General features: G+C 40.0%; 1 protein-coding gene across 1 annotated transcript; it reads left to right on the top strand.

Annotated features, from left to right (window-relative positions):
* The first annotated feature begins 1,005 nt into the window (after positions 1–1,005).
* Positions 1,006–13,898, top strand: LOC128376891 (G-protein coupled receptor family C group 6 member A). The gene is made up of 7 exons (XM_053336746.1): positions 1,006–1,214; positions 1,465–1,756; positions 2,257–3,099; positions 3,273–3,488; positions 4,151–4,268; positions 4,372–5,275; positions 12,995–13,898. Exons 1-7 carry the CDS (start codon positions 1,006–1,008, stop codon positions 13,896–13,898), a joined length of 3,486 nt encoding a protein of 1,161 aa, XP_053192721.1.
* The last annotated feature ends 4,362 nt before the right edge of the window (positions 13,899–18,260 follow it).

The raw sequence follows: 18,260 nt of genomic DNA, 5'->3' as shown, positions 1-18,260 counted from the left end.
CTCTGCTTGGCAAGTGTTCTGTGTTCATGAGAGTTTCCTTACAAAATCCAAAGGCACACAGGCGGTATATGTAGGACCAAAAACCTGACTAGCTTTTTTTTGTTAAGTAGGATACTTAACTTCAAAGGGACCCAATGACAGTCATACTTGGAAGGTAGCTGAGGAGTAAATTATGAAAACAAAAAAATTTGAACAGATTCGAAACTGACCTGTGGAAAACTCAGACCCTTTTTGAGGATAGGCCTGAGACTTAGTTGACAAACATGTGCTTTATAGAAACAGACCTTTCCTCATAGTCTAAAGACATGCAATAAAAGACTAAAATTCTGAACCCTATCCCAAGTAGCAGTAGAACAGGGTATCAAGGGTAGGATCATGGATAGGATCATGGGTGAGGTCTCAAGGATATGCTGTGTTTGGCCTACTAGTTGTGCTCACTCCGGCCTTTATTCATTCGGGCCTGCCAGCAGTATTTCTTGTTCCACCTGATTCTTGACCATTTCTCGTTCGACAACACCATTACAGTTTCTGAGCCCAGCCTATTACAAGAAATTGTCAGTGACAGGTCTCAGCAGCCTTATTGGAAAGAGAAGAGAGCAGAGTCAATCAGAAGACACAACAGCACAATCTAGTCTGGGACTGTCACAGCATACAGTAAAGGGAAGTCTTTTTTGATGATTATAAAGAGCTAGTACGTAACCTATACTTTTTGATTGATTGGTCAATTCACCCAATCTCAAAGGTGTTTCATGGTTTCTGAACCCCTCTTCAGAAACCAGGGAAACACCATCATTTTATCTTACATTACTTGTGTCAACATTGCTTCCTTGTGCAAGTATTTGTCATAATGGAAAAAACTTGAAGCATGGCATGTGAAGCATGAAACATTCTTATCAGTGTTTGGAAACAGGTTTATGACATGTGTAGCTCGCACCGCCCAATTCTGTGAGACAGCAGGAGCACCTGCACATTCAAATAAGCATTTTGTTGGTCACACCAGTCAAGATGAAGATGTGTTATTTACTGTACAGCCTCCTGCCAGCCCTGATGATGCTGAGCAGCAGCCCGGCTATAGTCAATGGATGTGAATTTCACCAATCAATTTGTGGCGCCAAAGCCCCGGGGGATATAATAATTGGCATAATGTTGCCATGTCATCGCAAAGTGAAGGCTCTTAATGACCGGATTAGACCTGACAGCTTTCAATGCTCAAAGTGAGTATAAGAACTGAAAAATGTATATACGAGATGAATTGGATAGTACTTGCCTCAATGTTGTGATGCAGAAATTTCTAAATGAACACGTGTCCTTATGTGCTCTGCTTTTAAAGATAACTGCCTTGATAAGATTTCATCTATGTACTGAACATAGAATAAAATAAAATAAATAACTAGTGTAAATAGCTTGCTTTAATTCCTCCAGCTCCAGGAATGTAATGTGTTTTCATATACTATCTGTTTTCAGTTTTGATCTGTTGGCATTTATGAAATCATTGGCTGCAATTCACGTGATTGAGGAGATAAATGCAGCTGGCTTCCTCCCAGGAGTGCGCCTTGGATATATGGTGTGTGACACCTGCTCATACGCAAGCAAAGCATTGCAGAATGTGGAGCACATGTTCGCATTCAACGCCACTCAAAATCTGCAGTGCAACCACACTGACTTCAGGCCCCAAGTCAAGATCATTTTAGGAGCTATGTACTCTGAGGTGTCTATCGCGGTGGCCAGACTGCTCAATGTGTACATGGTCCCTCTGGTAAGTCACAAATACCTTCTAATCAGTAAATACATATTACTGTGAAGTACTAGATAAATCACACCATATATGTATTAGCCAACATGTGACAACCAACCCAAAGAGAATGTGACAATTATCCCCAACTGCAAATTTTTTGCTACTAGCAAAGCTAACAACCACATGTTTTGGCTTAGCTAAGAAAAACACCTACCTATTGCTATCTCTTCATACTTTTTAATGGTAAAGATTGTTTATTATAAACTAATTGTGTAAAAGCCTAGAAAAGAAACACTGAAGAGTTGGAAATTTACATTTTCACATGAAAAACACTAAAAGTCTGCTCACCTCAATGTCAAGTGGTTTACTCCATAAATTACCTGGTCGAAAAATTTGGGAATTTGATTGCTATAAAAAATTCTAAGTTGTACCTTTGCAGTATGTAATGTAAAGCATGCTTCTTATTTATATTAAAGTTTATTGTTTGTATATTTAAAATTATTTTTTCTAATTCTTATCAGCTGAGTGCTTCATCATCTTCACCAGATCTTAATGATAAGCTGCGTTTCCCAGTTTTTCTGCGTACTATTCCCAGTGACACACATCAAACCAAAGCAGTGGCCAAACTGATGGCTCACTACGGCTGGGACTGGGTCGGGGTTGTGTACGGAGATGACGAATATGGCAAAGCAGCTTTCCAGAGCTTTGTCAAGGATGCTGGCGAAAATCACGTGTGCTTGGCCTACCAGGAAGTGTTGCCTCATCATAGTGATTATGAGGGCACCATGCAACGCATCAAGCAGGTCGCTCAACAGATCCGCTTCTCCAATGCTCAGGTGGTACTGCTCATCCTCAAGGGAGAACTGGTGGAGCTCCTCTTTAAGGAAATGATTCGGACCAACACATCAAGGACCTGGATTGCAAGTGACGCCTGGTCCAGGAGCAGGTCCCTTGGCCATCTGGATGGCATCAACACAATTGGTGACATCTTGGGCTTTTCCTTTGTTGCAGTGAAGAGTGAATCATTTGATAATTATCTCAAGAATCTTAAACCAACCCTGGGAGGATACAACCACTTCATTGAAGAATACAAAAACCTGAGATTTAACTGCTCTTCAGAATGTTTCTCAACCAACCCTCCATCTTATTGTCCAACACATGATCTCCTGACAATGAAATCTGATAAAGCATGCCATACCATGGACCCCCTAGAACAAAATGATGACTTTCTCACTAAGGCTTTGGATACAAGTGAAACCTTCAGTGACAGATTAGCAGTGTGGGCCACAGCTAATGCTCTCAAAACACTATTGAAGTGCAACAGTTCCTCATGCTTGGGAGAAATTAACTTCCCACCATGGAAGGTGAGAATTAAGAATTAACACATTTTAAATGTTGCTTTCTTACACTCTGGGAGAGTGGTCTCCAACCCTGCAGTATTCTTTCTTTCTTGTTTCTTGTCTTCTAAATTTTCTGTTACAATGATCAATCTCTGTTGAAGTCTATTTTAATTGACATTCTACCCTTTGCTTTGCAGCTTCTCAAAGAACTGAAGATGGTTAACTTCACGTATGAAGGCCAGACTTATTTCTTTGACAAAAAAGGCAATTTTGTCAATGGTTATGATCTGATAGTGTGGACACAGGATGGAGACCACAGAAACCTTCATAGGATTGGGAGATACCATGCTCTTGATGAACAGATAGAACTTGATGAGGAAAATGTTGCCTGGCTCTCAACAGTCAATTCCACGGTAAGATAACACTGTACTCACACAATGCAGTCACAGGTCACTAGTCAGTAAGTGTCTATGTGTCCTTAGGGAAAATGGTAGCAGACTCAGGAGAAAAAGGGTTGTGTGATCCTCAAAGACATTATGGATGTCAGTATGCTTCAAATCATAAAACAGTCTGACACTCTATGTAAGTTTTCCAAGGCCGTCAATGCGAAAATCACAGCCTCTTTATCTAGAGATTGTCCTCATGTTTTGCAGGTGCTTTAAGTACTCCTTTTCATCTCTTATAGAACTACTTTGGACATTTTTCATGAGCGTAACAATATGAATGTCTTTAAAGACTGTCTAAAAGTGTGCATTGTTATGCCCATTATACAGCTTATCATACCAGGAGTACAAAGACAGGAAAAATCTTGAAAAGAGATGGTTAGCCATTGATAGCAATACCAGTTGATGAAATCACATTTCACTGTATTTTGCTCAAACAAACAGCGTAACATGTCCACAGCTGGACAGTGCTGTGTGTATGATTGATTTAATGAGACACAAATAAGATAATAAAACAATGATTTGCTTTTCAATTCAACATCCATTTCCATTTCATGAAATATATAGACTAAGTTTATTAGTACAAATGCTCAGACTAATGAGTTACACGTTTTCCTTGTTTCCTCTCGCAGACCCCTCAGTCTAGATGTTCAGAGAGCTGCCCCCCTGGCTCTGTCAAGAAGATCTTGAATGTGTCCTGCTGTTACAACTGCACCCTTTGTAGAGAAGGAACCTTTTCAGATGCCCCAGGTATGCCTGATTGACATTCCAGATTTACTTTTCATTGGAGCTTTTCAGACCAAACCAAAATGGCCTTGTTCTGCCTTATAATATATCACTCTCTTTTTAACAGATCTTATTGCCTGCAAAAAATGTCCCAATGGAACTTGGTCGCTCAGGGGTTGGAGCGGATGTAAGCCAAGAACAGAGTCCTACCTTCGGTGGAGTGACCCTCACCCCATGGCCATGGTGACAGCCGCAGCCTTTGGTATTGTGGTCTTGATAGCTACCCTCATTATCTTTTTGGTGTACAGAGATTCCCCACCAATGAAAAGAGCTGAGGTGAGACTGTCCTGTGTGATGATGTTAGGTCTGGCGGTTAGCTTCTCAAGCGTGATATGCTTCATTGACAAGCCCAGTGTACACCTGTGCCGGGCCCGCCAGCTCATGTATGCCATGGGCTTCACACTGTGTGTGTCCTGCATACTGGTCAAGGCCTTACGTACCTTCCTAGCTTTCCTTCCCTTTGGTCAACTTAGACATAGGAGACTGCACAGACTTTACAAACCACCTGCCATTATAATCGTCATTACTATTCTCCAGGGAATCATCTGTCTTCTGTGGCTGATCTTTGATTCTCCTCAAATCGATAACACACCTCCGTCACTACAAAGCATGAAAAAAGTAATCCAGTGTTGTCAAGGTAGCACATACATAGGTTTTGGCATCATGTTAAGCTACATAGCTCTGCTAGCATTTATCAGCTTCCTCTTGGCCTTTAAAGGCAGGAAGGTTCCTCAGGAGTTCAGTGAAACAGGCTACATCATATTTAGCATGCTAATATACTTGTTTGTATGGATATGTTTCATCCCAGTCTACATTACCAACAGAGAACAGAGCGCTCCTGTGCAGGCTTCAGTCATTCTAGTATCCTGCTATGGCATCCTCTTCTGCCATTTCCTACCCAAGTGCCACGAAGCACTGTGGGGGTCAAAAACCGATACACTGGAGATGATTATTAGGAGAGCCACTGCCAGGCAAAATTCTGATCCAGACCCAGAGAGACACACAGATATCCCTAGATTAAACACAATCTCTCATAACAGTAGCAGGTTATCCATGTCAAGTACATCAACTATGTTGAAGAGCTTAGAGACACTGAGTGAGGACAGCCCTACTGATGTTATCATAATGCCTGTGTTCAATGAAAGGGAACATATCAAATCACTGTATGCAAGGCAGGAAAGAGCAACCCGTAAGAGACAAAGGAGCACATCTATCTAAAAAATAGTTTTGGAGAAATTAAAATCTTTTGATTAAATGATATATGATTTATTTTAGTATTAAAACATTTTTAAAAGAATCAGTGAAGTCAATATATTTTGGAAATCCATGTCTGACATAATCTGTTTTTTGCTGAAAACTGTTATATTCTTCAATATACTGAAGACCACATATGACACTATATTATTATAATATTAAACAGTAAAAATTGTAAACATTAAAACATACAATTAAAAACAAGAACATCCCATTATAATAAAAAGAAAAGGACATAAAAATAGAAAGAAAATAAAAAGCTAGACCATAATAGAACATAAAATATGAGAGTGCAGCATAAAATAATGATTTGCTTTGAAATAATTAAAAGAACATACAGTGCAAATGAAAGATTACAATTTAAAGTGTGATAAAAGAGCTCAATCATAAGCACATGAAAAGAGAAATGTTTTGTTGGGTTAGGGTTCTGTTGGAAGCTTGATCCAGTTGTGTGCAACATAACAGCTGCCAAACTGTAATATATGTATATATATAAAAATATAACATCAGCAGCTTAAGATGTCAAGGTGAGGTAGAAACATAATTAGGCAAGGTGGCTGCTAAATTATTGAAGGTTAGGTTTTTAGTCCCTTCAAAGCAACAAAGATGCTACTAAAGGAGCCAACCACTGTTTTATTACACATTTATTAGATGAGTAGGTTAATGCAAGTGTTGTAGAAATGTTTGAATTTGAATTGGCTCATATGTATTGGTGGTTTATTCATTGCCTACATATTTTGTGATATTTTTATGCATACCTCTACACTAACCTGATGGTGCAGTCTGCCCCACATTGCTTATTTTCATTGCTTGTTAATTTATTTTTGTATGATTCTAATATTTATGTATTAATTGTACAATTTTTTCCATCACTCCTTTGTTTTGGCATGAATTTTATTCAATGCATTGTAAATAAAATCTATATTTCTGGTATAGCAGTCTCTGGCTAGTTTATCGTGGGTCTTGTATTCTGAGGATCACCTGGTCACACTCGGTGGTTGTCCAGGGCACCCCCAGCTGGAGGGATGACAGACTATTACATAGTGACGTAATTCACAGAGAGAGGTTTAGGCTGAATGTCCTCTTGAAGACACAATATGAAAGTGGTCTGTCTTCCCCATGTCCAAAGCAGCCACAGAGACAATGGTTGAATATCTTTATTATTTTTTATATATATAGCAAACATGTTTATTCCTGGTTTCACATAAAACCTTTGAGTCCATCCATACTGGAGTAATATATATATTTATATATATATACGGTAACATTAATATTATATCATTAAATGTTCAACTAAAATGTCATTTAATGACACATTTTTCCTGTAAATGTAACAGATTACACTTACATTTATTTTGTCATTAAATTGCCTTACGTGTAAGTACTTACTCCCCAACACTGTCCTTATATCTGTACTTATTTTAACCCAAACCAGAATCTTTCCTTAAACCTAATGTTATGAGCCCAAAACTTATCTAAAAAGGAAGCTGATCAGGGAAGTAGAATAAATGACTGAAAAGAAACACCACTACTAGTCACTAATCAGGAGCACTATCTCAAAGACACATACACAGCAACAACCACTATGCTGCCAGATGGCCCACTGGCACTTGGTTTGGCTTTCCATGGTGTTTATATGTGGCTGATAGCAATACAGCACAGCTGCAGCAATCAGCAGAGGAAGGTGAGGGCCGTACCTGGCAGGAAGAGAAAAAAAAAAACAGAACCAAACACAGAATGCACACCACGGCACATAACTCTAACCACACCTGAACGTTAGCCATGTATCTACAGCTTACATTAAAATAAAGTCACATGCTTGGAAAAAATGGTGTGTGTCTGTAAAATGTATCCACAAAAAAGGTTTAATTACCACTTTAAAATCATTACAATGACATCTAGTCCTAGTTACCTACTTTACTGTAAAGTCCATTGTCAGTGTATGCTGAATATTGAACCAGGATTGGCTTCAAACTAGTTGTGATGTCACCAATCCTGATCGTAGGCCCACTCTTAAAATCCGATTTTCAATGAGCTCAGAGAAACTTTCCCCTTTTAGCAGATGCATGTGAAAACAGCCTTCCTGTATCAAACTCTGCACACACATCTCCCTGTCCAAACCAGTTGAATTAAACCAAATTGAGAACTTTTATAATAACAATGAAAACATCAATCTCCTCATGAGTGCCAGTTGATGTGATTCAAAATTGTTTACACAGATGCCTTCACAAACCAACAAATAGTTCCTGACGTGATCTCTATCAGCTGGGGGTCAGCTTCAGGGAATTTACAGTGCTCGAGTTGTACAAGCATTAGAGAAAAAGCTGGAAGGCAAAAAGCTGAGAATAGCACAGCATAACAGCCTGAGACTGTTACACAAGTGAGAGCCAATCAGTAGTGATCCACCTCTCAAAGGTATTAACAAAGCTTGTCCTGACAACACACAGACACACTGGCCGCGTCACCCGTGACCACACACTGATCCTGAATACAGTTAAAAACACATTTCCTTTCTGTTTTAGGACCTTCATCACAGTGAGACAACTTTTACCAAAGCAGTCCTTCAAAATCCTGATACGTGATTATCAGCTTTGACAGAAATGATATCATACTGCCTTGTTACGTCATTTCAGCATGTCAACAACCAAAATGACAATGCAGTCATTGTTACTGACTGTCACTTCCACTGAAACTATTGTGGTAAAGACAATAAAGTGTTCCAAAGAAAACAAGCGTGAGTTTCAGATACAATTGATCTTAAATTAAATCACGTAAGACACAGTGACAACACCTACACCTGTGCAATCTCATTCAATCCAATACAACAATACAATCTATAAACTGAGGTGGTGGTGTACTGAAGTGTGTATAATTGAGTGGTGTTCCTAATATTTTGCCCCTCTCATATATGTTAATGGAGTGGACAAAATATTAGGAACACCATTCAATATAATGCACCCTAATACACCACCATCACCCACTATGACCTCAGTAATAAACATGAAGTAGAATTATCACCTTTTTGACAACGTCAACAAAAATTGAAATTGTATAAACTTCATACATGTAGAATTTATAGCAGAGCTGTTGTATTGGATTACATTAGATTGCACAGGTGTACCTAATGAGGAGTTCGTTGAGTGTATATACTGTATATTTAACACTGAATTCTCAATGTTACATATGTTCTAAAGTCTCTTTGGGCTACAGTTAATTTTTAAATATGTATATAATGTAACTTTAAACCATAGACCATAGTGATGTCAATTATAATTACATTTACAACTGTTGAATAAAACAATTCAACAACAGTCCAGAATAATAAAATGGAATTATTTCTCTTTAATTCAATAGAAATAACATGACAGAGGGTGTTACAAAATAAAGCAAAGCATTTCATGACACTGGCATAACTTGATATATTGATTTGATGAATTCATGCTTGCGGTACCAGTCTATCTTCGTTCCTACCCTCACCTATGGTCATGAGCTTTGGGTAGTGACCGAAAGAACAAGATCGCGGGTACAAGCGGCCGAAATGAGGTGGTTCAGGCATTTAATCAGGATGCCTCCCGGACGTCTCCCTGGTGAGGTGTTCAGGGCACGTCCCACCGGTAGGAGACCCCGGGGAAGACCCAGGACACGCTGGAGAGACTATATCTCTCGGCTGGCCTGGGAACGCCTCGGGGTCCCCCTGGAAGAGCTGGACGAAGTGGCTGGGGAGAGGGAAGTCTGGGCTTCCCTGCTTAGGCTGCTGCCCCCGCGACCCGACCCCGGATAAGCGGAAGAAGATGGATGGATGGATGCTTGCGGTAGAGTACACTGAAAAACTCTGTAAACTTTAAAATCATAAAGAAAACATTAAAAAATACATTTTACATAAGATTATTAAAAATGAGTAATGAGTGGGGCTCAGATTATCATTTAAGAATATGTTTGCATAGCCTACAAGATTACTAACAAATATGTAGGGCTCATGAATGTACACTGTCCCTTTTTAAATAAATAAACTAAAGAAAAGGGCTCAGGTTGTCATTTAAAACATGCTGTTTGACTGTTGAAAAAGTAATGATATATGAATAGGTTTAAAAGGATACTTGCAACACAGAGGGCAATTGACACTTCATCATCTGCTTCAAAATTGTCTTTTAAGACACAATATTGAACAGTGTAACTGTAGTATGCAGCGTTAGACTCTCAGTCTGTTTGTATTGGCCTTGAGATCCACTCGTTTGTTTTGGTTTCTTAGAGTCTTGGCAGTACAGCTGCCTTGTGTTGGTGCCAAAAAGTCAATTAAGCAATCTGTCAATGTTGATTTATGTAGTGGCAAATCGCAACAAAAGTAATCTCAAGGCACTTTTGACATAGAGCAGATCTAGATCATACTCTTTAATTTAATTTAAAGAGATGCAATATTCCCATATGAGCAACACTTGGGAAAACTCAGTTTTAACAGGAAGAAACCTCAAGTAGAACAAGGAGAATCTGCCTAGACTAGTTGGGGTTGTACTGGGGATGCTGTGGTTTCTGTATGTCCCTCATCAAGTATTTCGTTATACTGTTGGTATGCTGGGTAGCTGGGTAGTTTTCCCATATTTCATAAGCTGGAAGATTTTAAGTAACAAGATAACTGTCACATATGTTAAACGTACAATATTTCCCTGTATATTATAGCAGTGTAGAAGTTTTTTCTCTACTGGCAGTCTCAACTGTTTGCACCGTTTTATCAAAAGTGAAAAATAAACAGTACCAAAGCAAACAAGCTGGCAACATCGGAAGCAGACAGCAGCAGGTACCTCATGCAGCTTAAGCTCCTTCTGCTCTGTTGGACAACAACTCAGCACAGTTTCCTGTAACAGTGATATACCTGGGCGTGGGTGGCAGGATTAAAGAAATGCTTTGAGACAGATAGTTAGGCTCAGGCTTTCTGGTATTCAGTCTGTCAACACATGCTGTCACACGCTCACCATTGCATTCGCTGTCTGAAATGTGTTTTTTTAGATCAATAGAAATAATTGACATGAGTAAGAGGCATAGTGTTTTGTACAGAGTACTGTGTTGTGTTATTGCCGCGGCTACCATCGCGTCAGATACCATGGATTACTGACAGGACAAAGCAGCTGAACAAAGGATAAAAAGCTAAAAGGAGTAAAGTAAACAACACTGCAGGAGGAAACAGTAGCCAAAGAAAGCCATCTTAAGCAGGCGTTCATGGAAATGACATTATTTATATTTTTCCCCGGAAATGGATGAATATTAGTCATAATTACAAACAAACCGTGGTCATTTTATGATCTGATTGCAATATTTTTGGAATCACTATATTTAAATTTAAATCTATATTTATAGTATTTGTTTTTATTTTTACAGTAGTCCTTTTACAAAAATGGAGGAGGGTAAGGGTGTATGTACAATATTTACTACACATACAAAATACACACAAATGGGACATCAAACCAACACATAATGTAAATCTACATTTTGACACACTTTAAAGCATTACTTTAGATGTGAATATAGATTGACAGTTTCTAGAATGACACAGATCCAAGTGAAGTTATGTGTTCTGTATATATAGAAAGTCTTAATTAGAGGTGATTAAAAACACACTGACACAATTAGCTTCAGCGGACTGTAAGGCCTTACTGTACTGTATATAGGTACCTGGTGTATATTGTTATTATTGAAATAGTTTGACCCTGCCACAGAAACACAGAGCTGTCTTAAGTCCTGCTTTGCTTCTATAATAATCAATAATTATCCCTTGAGTTAATTGAGATGATGTCTGACTGCTGTTAACAAAGCTAACAGGTTTACATTCCGTACACCTGGCTCACCTGATGGCATTTTGATCAGCTGTGAGATCACTTAGGCCACAAAAATATCTAAGAGGCTCATGGAGATGTGAAGGTTCAATACACCCTAACACAGCTTGATAACGGGGTTTATACGTTGGTAGTAATTACTGTATTAATTGTCAGTAAATAATTGATCAATTCTTTATAAAACAATTATTTGTCCTCAATCTTTATAACCGTTGTTCAGCCAGGTTATGGAAACCCCCATTGGCTGGTGTTTATCATCCTTCAGCATCTATTTACTTTATCTTTTCAGCTCTTTTAGCTCATCAGGAAAACCACTTGACTCTAACCTTCTGGAAAACATGTGTCTATGGACCATAATGTATTAATTAAGTACAGTCAGACATTTAACTGAACCCTTTATCAGTAACTTGTTAAGATCTGATTAAGATTGATAAGATGACTTACTTACTTGATTTTGGCTTCATTAAAAGTCAGAAAATCTTGGAAGTTTTATGACTTTATGATAAGCCAGAGAAGTTTTTCACAAAGGTTTTTTCTCTAATAATAGCTATGACTGATTTGTAATGCATTACTAAATGTTTTTAGCTACTTTTAAACCATTAATTATGACTTTAAAACACTTTACAAAAGCAGATGTTAGTTATGGTACTTGAAAAATGTAAAGTTCTGTTAACAAAAAAAAAAAAAAAAGAAAAAAAAAGATTAGTAACTGTTAGTAACTCTAGTAACTGTGGCAAATATTAGTAACTGTAATGTAAATAATGAATTACAAATTGTACAACATAATCACATCACACAACATTTGGTACCAGATTTTTAAGAAAAAAATGATTTTAATCATGAAAGCTAATTGTTCTGTGTCTGGAGATTAGATAAATGCCAGGAGAGACACATGTTGTTGTTATTAGTCACATTGTCACACCTTGTTCACAGAAGCATAAAGTTTTCAACGGGTATTTCTGAGTCAGAGCGATTATATTTAGTTCAAGAGATTTCCCAGCAACTGTCAAGTATGACATGAGTATTTCAGTGAACCTGACAAGTGTTTACGTGAGAGGAATTTACACTGAGGGATTAATTATCTCATACCTCATACCTACAGTGCTGGCCGAAAGTATTGGCACCCCAGAAATTCCGTCAAAAAAGGCCCAATTTCTCCCAAAAAATGAATGCAATCACAAATGCTTTGACATTAAAATGTTCATTTAATTTATCTTCAATGAAAAATCACAAAAAAGAATTGTCAAAAAGCCAAATTGAATATAATTCTGCACCAAACATAAAAAGGGGGTGGACAAAAGTATTGGCACCCTTTGAAAGATCATGTGCTGCTTCTCTAATTTGAAAAATTAACGGCACCTGGTACTCACCTGTGGCACACAACAGGTAGTGGCAATAACTAAATCACACCAACAGCCAGTTAAAATGGATTGAAGTTGACTCAACCTCTGTCCTGTGCCACACACACACCACACTGAGCATGGAGAAAAGAAAGAAGACCAAAGAACTCTCTGAGGACTTGAAAAACAAAATTGTGAAGAAGCATGAGCAATGTCAAGGCTACAAGTCCATCTCCAAAGATCTTGAAGTTCCTGTGTCTACTGTGCCCAGTGTCATCAAGAAGTTTAAAGAGCATGGCACTGTGGCTAACCTCCCCAGATCTGGACGGAAAAGGAAAATCGATGACGGATTTCAGCGAAAGATTGTGCAGATGGTGGAAAAAAATCCTAGACTAACATCCAAACAAGTTCAGGCTGCCCTGCAGTCCGAGGGTACAACAGTATCAACCCGTACTATCCGCCGGCGTCTGAATGAAAAAGGACTCTATGGTAGAAGACCCAGGAAAACCCCATTTCTGACCCAGAGACACAAAAAAGCCAGGCTGGAGTTTGCCAAAACCTACCTGAGAAAGCCAAAAACATTTTGGAAGAATGTTCTCTGGTCAGATGAGACAAAGGTAGAGCTTTTTGGGAAAGGGCATCAACACAGAGTTTTCAGGAAAAAAAATGAGGCCTTCAAAGAGAAGAACACGGTCCCTACAGTCAAACATGGTGGAGGTTCTCTGATGTTTTGGGGTTGCTTTGCTGCCTCTGGCACTGGACTGCTTGACCGTGTGCATGGAATTATGAAGTCAGAAGACTATCAACAGATTTTGCAGCATAATGTAGGGCCCAGTGTGAGAAAGCTGGGTCTCCCTCAGAGGTCATGGGTCTTCCAGCAGGATAATGACCCTAAGCACACTTCAAAAAGCACTAGAAAATGGTTTGAGAGAAAGCACTGGAGACTTCTAAAGTGGCCAGCAATGAGTCCAGACCTGAATCCCATAGAAAACCTGTGGAGAGAGCTCAAAATGGCAGTTTGGAAAAGGCACCCTTCAAATCTCAGGGACCTGGAGCAGTTTGCCAAAGAAGAGTGGTCTAAAATTCCAGCAGAGCGTTGTAAGAAACTCACTGATGGTTACCGGAAGCGGTTGTTCGCAGTTATTTTGTCTAAAGGTTGTGCTACCAAGTATTAGGCTGAGGGTGCCAATACTTTTGTCCAGCCCATTTTTTGAGTTTTGTGTAAAATAATATTTGATTTGACTTTTTTTCATTCTCTTTTGTGTTTTTTCATTGCAAGAAAAATAAATGAAGATATTAATGCCAAAGAATTTGTGATTGCAATCATTTTCTGGAAGAAATTGAGTATTATAGGACGGAATTGCAGGGGTGCCAATACTTTCGGCCATCACTGTATAAGCATTTACAGGAAAGGAAATGTGCGTGCGTGCGTGCATGCATGTGCGTGTGCATGCATATGTGAGAGGGGCAGTAAACAGGCCAAATATTAAATCATTTTTAAATTGCCATAAAGCAATATAAAGCTAACTGACATAACTGACCAACTTATAACAATCTTAAAAAACTAAGTTGTTTATCTCTCAAATGAACCCAACAGTTGCATGTAAACTTCTGCCAACAGCAAAATGGATGAGGCTATAAACACCACCTGACAAACCTGGCTCTGATTAACCTGATGAGCTTAAAGTCTTAGATGTAAATGCTTGTATGTGTGTGTGTGTGTATGTGTGTGCAAGCCTTTGTGTGTGTTGATGCACTTAACATGGCCATCTGTGCATGCTGAAGGAGAGAGAGGGAAAAACTCAATCCGTCTTATCCACGCAGCTCTTCTCCATTGCAAGCTCTGGTAGTCAGATCAGTCGGCAGGTTGCAGGTGTATCCCTCCTGCACTGTTTGACTATGACACTCTGACAAGGCAGCATAGAAAGAAGAAATATATAGAAACTAGCATGTGGAGGCTGGACAACCAATGGAGAGCCTTTGTTGGAAGATTTTAGAAGACCTTGTCTAACTGACTAGAGAGATAGTTACCTATGGATTTACACTTTGGCTTTCCCTTTTTTTCAGTCATTTTTCTTACCTGAAAGATCTTTCTTGAATCACAAAAATGGGCTGCTCTCCATCCAAAGGAAAGTTATTTTCAAAGCCAGAAAGCACTACACTTCAAAATGCTCTTTTGGCTGAAGCATCCCAGGTCAGTGTGGATTCTGGACCTGTAGAAGAGGACAAAACTGACAATAAAGAAAATGAACCGCCATTACCCACCGAAGACCAAATTACAAGAGGGACTACGCAGTCTGAGGTCGCCTTGGATACAAAGGCTTCCCAATGTGCAGAGGACGTCAGAGAAACAGAGGAGACTGTGATTCCGCAAGAAACAGTCAATGAGGTCATACAAACAGATAAGGTTAAAAAGACAGAGAAAAGAAAGAAGAAGAAAGACAAGAAAAGGGCTACACAAAAGCTGAGGAAGTCTTCCATTGTCCAGACAAAGGTGGACTTCCCCCCACAAATGGTGAGAGCTCACCAAGCAGCCTTTGCCTTCCTGAACCCAAATATCTCCAAATATGAGACCCTACTGGGCCTGCTGGACCAGGCTGCCCAAACACAGTTGTCCCTCCGGCCCATGATGTCCGCTTTGGTGTTTCGCTTTGAAGAGATCAACCAGGCTCTAGAAGAGATGGCTGAGGAGGGGGAACTGATGATGAAGGAACATGGGGAATACATGGCCTTGCCTTCTGGGATGATGGGCCCAGCTTTTATGCCTGCTAAACCTAACACTGACACAACCAACCCCCCTGAGCCACCTCCAGATCTGTTACAGCAATTGCTCAAACATTCAACAGAGAAAATGAAGCTTGTGGGGGGCTCAGCCCGGACACTAGGTGACACCACGCTTGAGGAGGCAGCAGAGTATTTTTCTTCCCTCTCTCAACTACTGGTTGGAAAGCTGCAGGCCAAGCAGGCAGCGGAACATAGGTTGACTCAAGTGCTGGCACGTGTAGAGGTGGCTGCCATGAGAAAGTCTTACCTAGAGGATTCTGCACTGCACAGTGAGGACAGTGGTATCGGTGGTGAGAATGAGAGCCTGACAGGCTCTGAGAGGCATCGCCGCCATCGTGGGAGTGCTGGATCTGGAAGTTGTGGGTCTGGAGTCATCATTCGTGGTGCACTTGATACTCTCTCCAATAATTTACCAAACCTGGCAGGCCATAATGAAGATGATGAAGAAGATGAGGAGGATGAGGATGATGATGATGATGATGATGAGGAAGACGATGAAGATGATGAAGAGGAGGGGCATGGGAGAAAGAGGTCCAACTCTTCCCCACCAGACCCCAGTCAGACTCTTCTCTACATGCGTGCAAAATACATGCAGGATCTGCAACATACATTCAAACGACCCCTCACTGCTGTCACCGCAATCAAACCTGACCCCTCCACCAAATGTGTTAATATAGTGATGGAGTTACAAAAAAGCCAGAAGGACTTGGATCAGAGAATGAAAAAAATCCAAGGAAACAAAGAGTTAGCAGGGCCTCATTTTAATCTCTACAGAGCTGGACTAAGACGGCATTCATTGAGTGGTTCAGCAAGTGCACAAAAAGGCCCCTTCAAAGCAAATAAATCACCCTGTTCCTTACCGATGTTAAAACCCCAACCACCAAGGCACCAGTCTGTCAGAAGGCTGATAAACACCTTTAGTCAAGGGGTGGATGGTAGACCAGGCCAGAACCTTGCTAATATTCCACCTCATATCAGGAGGCCTAGGAAAAGTGGGATCCATATCCTATCTGACATAGGCAATAGTAATGAGGGCAGTTTAGTCATCAATGGCAACAACAACAACAACAGCTGGCCTGACGGCAGGGATGACCTTGATGTAGACACCCTACCACCTCCACCCCCAGAGGTGTTGATGGACAATTCCTTCCAGAGTAATGAGGGTATGCCAGAAAATGAAGAAGGGTCACAGGAAGAATCAGTTCGGACTCTCCCAATGATAAACCAAAAGGCTGGAGTTTCCCAGCGCCTGAGAGCATCAGTGCAGAATGTAGAAGTGCTGCCAAACCGAGTAAATGTGAGGCCAAGAGCAATCAGTATGTCGCCTACTCGTCCTGTTAGACAGGATGCTGTTATGGGGGCTCAAGATGCAGAGCAGCAACAAGAAACTGATCTGGATCCAGATATGCAGAAGACTAACTGTCTCTACCAACAGGCACGCAAAATCATTCATCTGCGCAATGCAGTAGAATCTTCTGACAAGAGAAATATTGTAGAGCAAAGCGGCAGACGGCCTTCAGCCAATCAAACCAGAATGGGTCAAAGATTTGAAAGCAATGAACTTTGTGATGGTGATATGTCCTGCAGCCTGCCTATAACAGCACCCCCTGTCTCTAGGGTCCGCCTACCACCTTCTTGTCCCTCTGTATGCCACAGATTTCCAAGTCCTCCTGTTTTCAGATCTCAGTCCACCTCTAGGCCCTCATCTCGACCAAGTTCCCCCAGGACAGTGACACGTGCCACAGACAACAGCGTTGAAGAGATTATTCCATCTGTGTCCTTCCGCGATGCCCGTTCAGTCTTCTGTCAAAAAGAGTCACAAGACCATCAAGCCTTGACCTCCCGAGGCAGGTTAACCACAAGAGGGACAGACAACACTACACGTCGCACACAATCAGAACAGAGGCCTAGGATGACTGCCCATCCAGAGTTTTCCAAAGATGGCAATTCCACCTTCACCCAAGCCAAACAGAGTGAACCTGGTGGCACAAAAGAAAGGTAATATCATATAATTTTGTGCCAGTTAAAGTTTGCTGGCCTTTGTAACCACTTTATTGCTATTAGAGAAAATGTGTAACTCATGGTTACTTTTGGGTACATTAGGTTTTGGTTCTTACCAGTAACAGTCACAGTAACAGGTTTGGCTGTTAGTGTTGAGACAGGTATTATATACAACAAGGAAAAACATTATTTCAATACACACATTAAAAAAGTTACATGCACATTCATTTTTTTCTGAAATACCATTATTCCATAAACTGTGCCTAAAAAGTTGTTAATCTAGAAATAATTTCCAATGGGAACAAAATAATGGTTTGATTCTTGTTGTTGGTTTATTATTAGTGGGGTAATAGGTTTATTTGACTTTTGGTAGTTGTTTATTTTGAACCCACACAGATGGCTTTTGGCAGTTGCCTGTCTCACTGTTCAAGTGAATGACATCAGCATGTCAGACCATCTGCAATCCCAGAAGGCACAGAGCAGATCTCCAGATGCCCCATTTGTAAAATAGCGATCACGTTTTGAGATAATTTACAATGTTATCTGATCTGGCTAGTGCAACATCAGCACGTCGGACCATCTGCATTCCCAGAAGGCTAAAAACAGATGGATGCCCTATTTCAATAGTAAAATAATAATCAGGTTTCAAGATAACCTACAATGTAATCTGATCAGATTTGAAGACACCATCACTGAAACAGTTCAATTATATTATTATATAATTAGTGTAATTAATCTTTCTTAAAAGGGCC

Source organism: Scomber japonicus, chromosome 17, assembly GCF_027409825.1.
Source record: "Scomber japonicus isolate fScoJap1 chromosome 17, fScoJap1.pri, whole genome shotgun sequence".
Taxonomy (NCBI): Eukaryota; Metazoa; Chordata; class Actinopteri; order Scombriformes; family Scombridae; genus Scomber; species Scomber japonicus.
This window is presented reverse-complemented; position numbering and strand designations above follow the sequence as displayed.